A 9,438-nucleotide genomic window follows, 5' to 3' on the forward strand; every position below is an offset into this window, starting at 1 on the left:
TCAAGGGAAAACAGGACTAGACAGACAGAAACTACACAGAAAACACAGATCCTAACAGTATTGTTTTCTTAATTGTGAAAACTGTCACAGTGTCCTGACAATATGAGACCAATAATGTGAAACGAACTAGCTCCTCTGCCTCCTTGGGGTCCTACTGCCATCTGCAGAAATGCACCCCTCCCTTTTTGCTGTACAAATAAGCTTGACTTAAACTCAAGCCATGGCGGTGTTTAAAAATCTCAGTGGATCAATTCTGAAATAAAACCAGCCTATCTGGCACCAGCAACCATCCCTCCTTTAAAGTTATTTAAACTCTTCTTTATCTAGATGCTCAGTTTGAAACTCAGCCAAGTAGAGTTTGTCTGTCATAACGTGTGATTGCAAAAGAAGACAAACACAGAACACGTTGTAATAGAAATGAAGTGTTTTAATAAAATAAGAAAAACTACAGATACATGCAGGAGACATGGAACTCAGGTAGACAATGGACAGAGAAATGGAAAGATCCAGTGACGAAAAAGAAAAATCCAGGGGCTAATGCTGCATTACGGTTACCATGGAAACACATCAATGATTTAAAAGCCAGATTATTGGCATGACTGTTCAGACTGCAGATGCTTTGACAACTTTTGGATATATAATATAGGGAAATGGGATGAGGGTAAAAAAATGGAAGTAGGTTGCGTTCAACTGTTTTGTTAAAATAGCATTAAATGCAGAAACAAATAAGAAGGAATAAACTTATATGGCAAGATCTGATATGGAAAAAGATTAACTATAAGAGTCAAAAGCAGTTGAGCAATAATAGAGGATTCCAAACATAAATAACAGTCAAAACTCAAACACTCAAGGTTCATGACATTATCATGTCTAGTTGTATACAACACAGTTTACTTTGTCTAGTTGGCAGATTTGTCATTTGTGTTAACGAACAATTTAACAAGTTAATTAAGTTTGCTGAGATTGACCTTAATAAATGCTGCATGAAAATGACGTGTTAACTTGCACTTTGTTATATTCATGTTTAACTACTGACTCACTACCCATTTTCACGCAGGCTTTGTTGAAAAAGCTCAGTGTATTTCACAAGACTTTTGGATCGCTGTTAGGTTTGTACCCTTATTGCTTTTACTTGCAAACATATAAAATACTTCTTAAAGTACATTCTGAAAGTTTTGTCTCGTATCCCATAAACAACGGGACTTAGACAGCGAGGAATGATCTGGATTAATATAAAAATAGTATGCTGTATGGGAATTCTCTGCCCAGGAAACAAGTATATAAGGAGCTGCTTCAGTAAAGTTTGCATATACAGCGTCATGCACATCAACATCTGAAAACCATGAAGCAGAATAGTGTTTCTTGCTTTTTTAGCATCAGAATTTGCAGCTTTTGCCACAAACAAAACTCTGAAATAAGTGTAGAACAGAATGAGACAAACAACCACCAGAAAAAATATATGGGACGCATCTCTCTTATTTTTACTGTCGCTGCTTCTGAACACTCTGTCCCTGTCACAGAAAACTCTTGTTTTCAAAAAATGCAGCTCTTCAGTAATGAAAAGAATAAAGATATCAGGCAGAATAGTAAGCAAGCTTATCACCCACATAATGCCAATGGCAATGTAGGTTTTCTTAACTGTACATATGTTTCCATGGCGGAGGGGGATGCAGACGGAGATGTAACATTCTGCTGCCATGCAGGCCAGATTCACCGGAGTGTTTCTGGTGGTGAGAATAGCCGGCAGGAGGATGAGCATGCACAGGGAGACATAGATGGTGAAGTAGGAATTGGCAAAGAGGTAGAGGGAAATGCTGAGTATCAACTGGAGTGTTTCGTTTAGCACCAAGTGGATGAAAAGGATGTAGCGAGGGTTGAACCTGAAGATCTGTGAAGTGCATGAGTCCAGAGTTAAATGACAAGGTGAGAGAAAACAATGAAAAACACTTCTGTGTTGTAACATTTCAGTTTGGATTTAAAACTTAACAAAAAAAAAGATATTTTGCTATTCCAATAATTCAGAAACCTAAACATTACACAATACATTAAACGTCACACTGTAGTTTCTCTCTCTGCTCGTCACCATGTCAGTTTAACAGTGTCAACCATAATCACGTTTTATAGACCTATGCTGAGCATGGAAATATAGGGAAAACATTATGCAATAATTGAAATAAAGAAAAGATAAGGATCATTTTTATTATGTTAGATCTAATCTGTAACATAAAAGAGACGTGTGGGTTAGAAAAAAAGATGATGAAATTGAGCACATAAAACTAGTGCTCAATTAGTTTTATGAAAGTTTTGTCTCATATCCCATAAACAACGGGACTTAGACAGCCTAACTACCTACTAGTTAGGTAGTCTTTCTACCTAACTATTGAGAAACAAAAAAAAGGCACAACACTAACACACATTATAAAAGAAAATACACACTTGATGTTTGTTGAATATGTGAATCATTAGCGTATTAATGGAGCAGGTGATGATGCCGAGTAAAATAACAACCAGATTGCATATAACAGCAGTCAAAGAAAGCATGCCCAGATTAACTCCAGGTCCGGTCAGGTTGCCCTCAGTAACTGTGAAATTTGTGCCAGGAGCTGATGAAGAAGACATCTGATAAAACATAAAATTACAAAAGGCATAGTTTAACTTATGATAAAAAAAAAATACATATAAATGCATACATCAAGTTTTAAGTTCCTGAAAGACAGATGGAAATCCTCCTGATTAAAAATACAGACCTTGAAAGAGGCGTGTTGAGAGTAATCTGTGTTGATGTGGGTGTTCTCTATGTAATATTTATCAGGGTACTAGCCTGAGTATTTATTTGTGAATCTTATTTAATACAGACACACCTATACATCAGAGGTGACCAATGATGAAGGACTTAGTTTTCTAACTCTAACAGATCTTTCAATGTAAACTGGAAATAAGTTAGAAAAAAGCAATATTGGAAAAGATAATTTTAAATGACTAAGGTACTTATGATTACAAATTACTTTTTAAATAGTCATGATTATAGAGCTTATACTACATTATGCATTTCTCCCCCCAATACTTATCAGAATTTCAAAAAGAATCAATATTTTACATAGATTGTTTTTGGTCTTTAGTTGGTTAATAAAACAATGGTTTATAAGTCATCTTCATAACTTCCACAAAAAGTTGCTTTGGCTCTATTGTTATCTTTAAGGTTGACAATATCCCACTTTGGTTGTTTTTAAAAGTGGCTATGTGAATAAATAAATGTTTAAATGAGGCTAAAAATGGAAGAATTTACTTGGGCCCTGCTGTTACTAAAAAGTACAGTTTCATAATATATTGTTTTCGTACACATCAAATTGTTGAGAACAGGGAATTTAACAAGGTTTTTAAAGAAACATTTTAATAAGATTCAATACAGTTGATATACAATGAATGAATACAAAAATTAAAAGTACATGCCCCACTGTGTTACTGTGGGCTTATCTTACACAGAAAATATCCTTTTAGGTGCTTTCTGAACGTTTTGTCTCGCACACCATAGATAATTGAGCTAATAAATCTTGGTAATATTTGGAACAATAAATAACAAGCAAACAGAACATCTAAATAAGAATCACGAAACCATTGCCACACCATATCTTTTACAAGGTGTTCTACATATGTTGCCATACACAACAGAAGCTGAAACCCATGGAGAACGATTGTGTTCCTCGCCTTTTTAGCATCTTTACTTGCTGTTCTTGCTGTGAACATTATGCGGAAATAGATGAAAAAGATAATGCACCAAACTAAAACCAAATATACAATGTAGGTAATATTTCTCCTCTCTATTATTCTGGGATTTTTAAAAACAAGTTCCCTGACGCAAAACACGCGTAATTTAAAATAGTCCTGTGACTCCGTAGCCAAAGTCATGAAGAGATCAGGGAGAACAGACACCAAGCTGGTGGCCCAGATTAAAGAAATCAGCAGCCGTGTTTTCTTAACTGTGCAGATCTGAGCGTGACGGAGGGGGATGCAGATGGCGATGTAGCACTCCACTGCCATGCAGGCCAGGTTCAGCGGGGTGTTTTCAGTAGTGAAGATAGCAATCAGTATAAAGAAGCAACAAACAGTCATAGGAAGGTAGAATAAGTAGCTAGTGACGAAAAGTGCAACACTCAGTGTTACTTGAATCATGTCATTGATCACCAAGTGAACAAACAGGATGTACCGGGGATTTGTGTTGAAGATCTAAAGAAAGACAAGAAAAGCACTTGTATTAGTAGTGACACTTATAGAAGTCAAAGGTAATGTATAATTTTGAGTGATGGACTAAATAAATAATGGTACAGGTACAGCTTAGTTCACATGGAAGCTGGTCAGAAATTGTGGTAAGATGGATGATGCTACACAGAGGGATAAACCTGTTGCAGGGTTCAAAACACATGAAACCTAAGGTGGAGTTTTTAGGAACGAAAACCCTACATTTACAGTTAGAACTACAAAGTATTGGTTTAGTTAAAAACATCTCCATGTGTTAGAATGGCCCAGTTAAAGTTTCGATGGAATATAAAATGAGAAACTATAGCAAAACCTGAAAATCAATGTTCACTGCTTACCATCAATCATTATGTATCTGAGGATGGGGTGAACATTATCACAAGCCACACTTATCTGATATTTACATGCAAAAAAATCTGAAAAACCGAGTTTCATTTTCCTTCCACATCACATTTATATGTTACTTTGTGTTGTTTTGTCACAAAAAATCACAACAATATGCAGGTTTCTGGCTGTAACATGTGAAAATATTTTAAAAATCATATCTATGTATACTGTTGCAACACACTGTATTTAATCATCTTCTTCTGCTTCAAAACCTTGACAAAATCACAATGATGAACATAAATGCTAAGCACTACCATAAAACTAGTATTCCATTTGATTCTTCAGTGAATCAAATGAAGAATCATTTGATTAATTGATTAAGGTAGTAAATGTCATTAAAATGTCTGACCTGGTGTTTAGAGAAGGTATAAATGAGTCCTGCATTGATGGAGTTGATGAAAACGCAGAGGCCCACAACAATGAGGTTCTTGAGCAACACCTTGGTGAAGGGAATCTCTATCACTGTCACATTGGCAGCAGACACATTCATTTCTTTAGGTCTGTAAAGAGAAAAGAAAAAGACACTACATTTTTTTATAGAGAACTTCTTTTAAATCAAAAGTGGTTTTCTTTTCCTCCTGTTCATGACACAGATAATCTGTGTCATGTTATACTGTCATGACATAGTGACATTTTTAACAAATATGTGAAAAACATATCTTTATAAAAGTTACTACTACCACTGCAGCTTTATTCTTAGAAATATGGTGACCTTATTGATACCTGCATCAACATGACATGTTTACATATTGTGATAAACTTATATCTTAACATTCTGACGTGTTTAAAAGGATCATGACATTATTTTTAGGTATTGATTATTGGGCAGTTTAAACTATTGCACATCACAATGACGTGTTTACTCAAAGAAAAAGAAATAAATAAGAGACAACACAAAACCATATTAATTTTTGTAACCAAAATGCCCAGAAATTCACTTTGAAAATATGGACAAACATTTAAAACTGATCTCTTTCAAATGTTCGTTTATCAAGTTGTAAAATGTTGACTTTCAAAAACTCATTTTCATCTTTTTAAGACCAACAAAGGGAAAGGAAACCCGCCCTCAAGTATTCTTTTTAGGTATTGCGTTTTTTATTTATTTTTTTTTTTTGATCAAAACTTTATTGAACAGAAGTAGCTCTCAGTCGAGCAAAACAGAGGTGGCGTCAACAGGCACTTCATGCTGTCCTGTTGAAGGAAATTACTGCATACATAGTTCGTTTAAGGTTGCATTTCCGGTAGGATATTGTAAAGGTATTATTTTGTAACTTTCTTTTTGTTCAATATGTTGTCCATTACTTCACAATAAAACGAGTCCTTTGGTTATACAAACGACCTGCGACTTGCGAGGTTCTCCAAGATGGCGTCCATGTATTTTCATTAAATATATACAGTCGCAATTATAAAAGTGCATATTATGCTGCAGCTCATATCCATATTTAAATTGTCTGGTTTTTCTAGTTTTCAGATTCACCCTTTTGAATGTCATTAAACCTGCTGATAACGTTCTCAAGAGTTGTGACATTTGCTACCATTTGACAATGCAACACATTGTCTTAGAAAAGTTGACAGTGTTTTAGTAAGTTATTTTGAGATTTAATACAGGTCACACGAAAAGACTGAAAAAAAACTTGAGATATATATACCTTATTAATATCACTGTGGGCTCACCTTACATAGTAAATACCTTTTTAGGTGCTTCCTGAAGGTTTTGTCCCTTATGCCATAGATAATTGAACTAATAGATCTCGGTAGTATTTGGAAAATTATATAACAAACAAACAGAGAATCTGAGTAATACTTAGGAAGCCATTGCAACACAGCCTGTTTCACCAGGTGTTCTGCATACGTTGCCATGCACAAAAGAAGCTGAAGCCCGTGAAGGAGGACTGTGTTCCTCGCCTTTTTAGCATGTCTACTTGCTGTTCTTGCCGTAAATAGTATGCGGAAATAAATGAAAAAAATAATGCACCAAACGAGAACCAGATATACAATATATGTAATATTCCTTCTCTCTATGATTCTGGGACTTCGAAAAGCAGTTTCCCTAAGGCAAAACACTTGTGTATTAAAATAGTCCAGTGGCTCCGTGGCCAAGGTAATGAAGAGATCAGGGAGAACAGACACCAAGCTGGTGATCCAGATTAAGGAAATCAGCAGCCTCGTTCTCTTGATCGTGCAGATCTGAGCGTGGCGGAGGGGGATGCAGATGGCGATGTAGCACTCCACTGCCATGCAGGCCAGGTTCAGCGGGGTGTTTTCAGTAGTGAAGAGGGCAATCAGTATTAAGATGCAACAGACAAATACATGGATCTTGTAGAGGATGTAGCTAATGATGAACAGTGCAACAGTCAGCGTTACTTGGATCATGTCATTGATCACCAAGTGAACAAACAGGATGTACCGGGGATTTGTGTTGAAGATCTGGAGAAAAACAACAAAAACAGTAAAACAGCACATTATTGAAGCGGTGTGTATAGTAGTCAAGAATTTACATTTTATGTCAAATGATGGACCAAATAATTATGAGGTCTTATGCAATACTGTTGGGAACTGACAGAAAATGACAGAAATTTTATGTTGCATGTGTTGCATGACAACTATTAATTTTACACTATAAAAATCTGTCCTTTGTGGAAAAGAGGCCCATTGTTTAAAAAACCTGCAGTGAGAGATGGCTTTTCTAATAAATTACTGATCCTAAATGCTAAGAACTTTAAACACTATGCATCATTTTCCTTCCACATCACTTTTCTGTGCTACTTTGTATTGGTCTGTCAAATTAAATCACAGCCAACTTTAGTATGGCTTTAGCATGAAAAACATGTAAAATTGAAATATGTGAATACTTTTGGAAGATACTGCATTTAATATTCTGCTTCAATTTAAATGTAAAACCTTACCATTAGTTTTCTATTCAATATAATTCTGAAATAACTGTATCCTGAAGGCAGTAAATATGATTAAAATAATGACCTGGTTTCCGCAGAACGTATGAATGAGTCCTGCATTGATGTAGTTGATGGAAATGCTAAGAACCACAACAATAACATTCTTAATCACAGCCTTGGTGAAGGAATCCCGGTTATCTGGAACTCCTGTCACATTAGCAATGGATATATTCATCTTTTCCAGCCTGTAAAGAGAAAAGAAGAAAGTGTTTCATCTTTTACAGAGATCCAATATCAAAAGTTTTTTTTTTTGTTTTTTTTTTCTGGTTTTCATAATAGTTGATGGTTGAACTCTAAACCCTATAAAGGTGCATAACTTTGTTTAAGCACTTCTGACACTTACAAACCCAAACTTGCTTTTGCTCAGAAGTTAAGTTTTGGCATTTTGTACATCATGTTGTAAAATTGCTTAGATTTGGAACCACATTGAAACTTTCTGCCCATCAATGAATCTTTAGAAAATGTTATGGTGTCTCTTTTAACATGCTCTCCTTCTTAAAGGAATGATATAACAACAATCACAGGCTCTTCTTAGAGTTTTACAATCCAGCACTCCTGCTTTCTTTTAACACCAAATGAAAATAATTGTTGCATAAAAAACCTTTTTCAACTGTCATGTAAAGTAAATAATCAATTTCAACGTTTAGGCTATCAATCATTAAAAGCATAATATTACAAAAAACGTAATGAGTTGGGAAAAGAGGAGCCTAACTCCATAAATTAATTCACACCTCTAAGCAAAATCTGGGTAATTGCACTAAATATCTATACAAATAATATACTTTTTCATGAAGATGTAAATGCAGGACATTTTCAAGAGGTAAAATAGAAGCACTAACCTTGAACTCAAGATCACCACATCAGCAATTTTGTTTTGTTGTTGTTTTGTTTTGGTTTGGTTTTTGGCTAGATTTTTTTTTTTTTTTACCTGTTCCTTATTCAGGAAGGTTAAAATGTGCTAAAGACATCCAGTTCAACTCAGTCAGCTTGCTTTTATTGTGTGTGAAGATTATGTTTTCCTTTGTTTTAATGCCAAAGTCTACAGGATCTTTGTCAGATTAAAACAACACTAATACTGACATTCTATTCTTTATATAGTTTGGATGGCATCAGTCTAAGGGTTCATTGGTGTGCCTGTGCATACGTACAAACTAGCAGCCCTTGTGATACTGTGTGTGTGTACATGTATGTGTGTGTGTGTGTGTGTGTGTGTATGCATATTTGACTGGATGAAATCTCCAAACATACAAAACCATCTATTATCTAAATCTTTTACTGATCTGTCACTGACACAGTTAAAAAAAATCACAAATACTTGTTCAGTTGCTAGATATGATAGAAAGAAGAAAAAACGAAGACTTTATTTCAAAGCTTCGTACTTCTGTTCTCAGTTCTGTACATCATCCAATTTGGTCAACATGTCAGATCTGTTGTAACATTTTTTTTTTCCCAGATGCCTGCTTTAGAATATAAATTCTGATCATTTTAGGAAATATGCTTACATAGTTACATTATTGTACATAGCTACAATAATGTTTGTTATCTTTCAAGAAAACTAAATAAATTGAATTGTAAAAAGAAGTTGTTAGGGGTTTTGAACATGCTAATAGTGCTTTTTTCATGGGTTACCTTTGCCATGAGTGTTTCTAATGGTTAGTTTTGGATTTTAAGTAAGGACACAGTATATAACATTTCATTAACGATAAGGCTTAAGACTTCAAAGAGAGTTTTAACCTTAGCTCTCTTTGAATGTGCAACAACAGTTTTATGAAAAAGAAACATGGTTTAGATTTTTGTTTGCATTTAGTGAATCTATTAATTCTAATTGTAGGCCCTGCAAGTT

At 34.9% G+C, this 9,438-nt stretch overlaps 2 protein-coding genes across 2 annotated transcripts; both read right to left on the reverse strand.

Moving 5' to 3' along the window:
* Positions 1–1,105: 1,105 nt before the first annotated feature.
* Positions 1,106–2,619, reverse strand: LOC106939023 (olfactory receptor 1J2-like). Its single transcript, XM_015021259.1, has 2 exons — positions 2,437–2,619; positions 1,106–1,888 (listed from the first exon to the last, which is right to left on the reverse strand). Exons 1-2 carry the CDS (start codon positions 2,617–2,619, stop codon positions 1,106–1,108), a joined length of 966 nt encoding a protein of 321 aa, XP_014876745.1.
* Positions 2,620–3,382: 763 nt separating this feature from the next.
* On the reverse strand, positions 3,383–7,770 carry LOC106939022 (uncharacterized). Its single transcript, XM_015021258.1, has 4 exons — positions 7,621–7,770; positions 6,332–7,068; positions 4,991–5,141; positions 3,383–4,224 (listed from the first exon to the last, which is right to left on the reverse strand). The coding sequence occupies exons 1-4, from the start codon at positions 7,768–7,770 to the stop codon at positions 3,460–3,462; spliced, it is 1,803 nt and encodes a 600-aa protein (XP_014876744.1). The 3' UTR covers positions 3,383–3,459.
* Positions 7,771–9,438: the final 1,668 nt, after the last annotated feature.

Source organism: Poecilia latipinna, unplaced genomic scaffold, assembly GCF_001443285.1.
Source record: "Poecilia latipinna isolate Pla-1442-1.1 unplaced genomic scaffold, P_latipinna-1.0 Scaffold2752, whole genome shotgun sequence".
Taxonomy (NCBI): Eukaryota; Metazoa; Chordata; class Actinopteri; order Cyprinodontiformes; family Poeciliidae; genus Poecilia; species Poecilia latipinna.

What these genes read in the sequence shown, in the direction of transcription:
- LOC106939023 (XM_015021259.1), bottom strand. Translation starts at nt 2,619, where the DNA reads ATGTCTTCTTCATCAGCTCCTGGCACAAATTTCACAGTTACTGAGGGC. An exon ending in ACATATTCAACAAACATCAA is followed by an intron (nt 1,889 to 2,436) that starts GTGTGTATTTTC and finishes TGCACTTCACAG; the next exon opens with ATCTTCAGGTTCAACCCTCG.
- LOC106939022 (XM_015021258.1), bottom strand. Translation starts at nt 7,770, where the DNA reads ATGAATATATCCATTGCTAATGTGACAGGAGTTCCAGATAACCGGGAT. An exon ending in TTCAGGAAGCACCTAAAAAG is followed by an intron (nt 5,142 to 6,331) that starts GTATTTACTATG and finishes TTCTCTTTACAG; the next exon opens with ACCTAAAGAAATGAATGTGT. An exon ending in ATACCTTCTCTAAACACCAG is followed by an intron (nt 4,225 to 4,990) that starts GTCAGACATTTT and finishes GTCTTTCTTTAG; the next exon opens with ATCTTCAACACAAATCCCCG.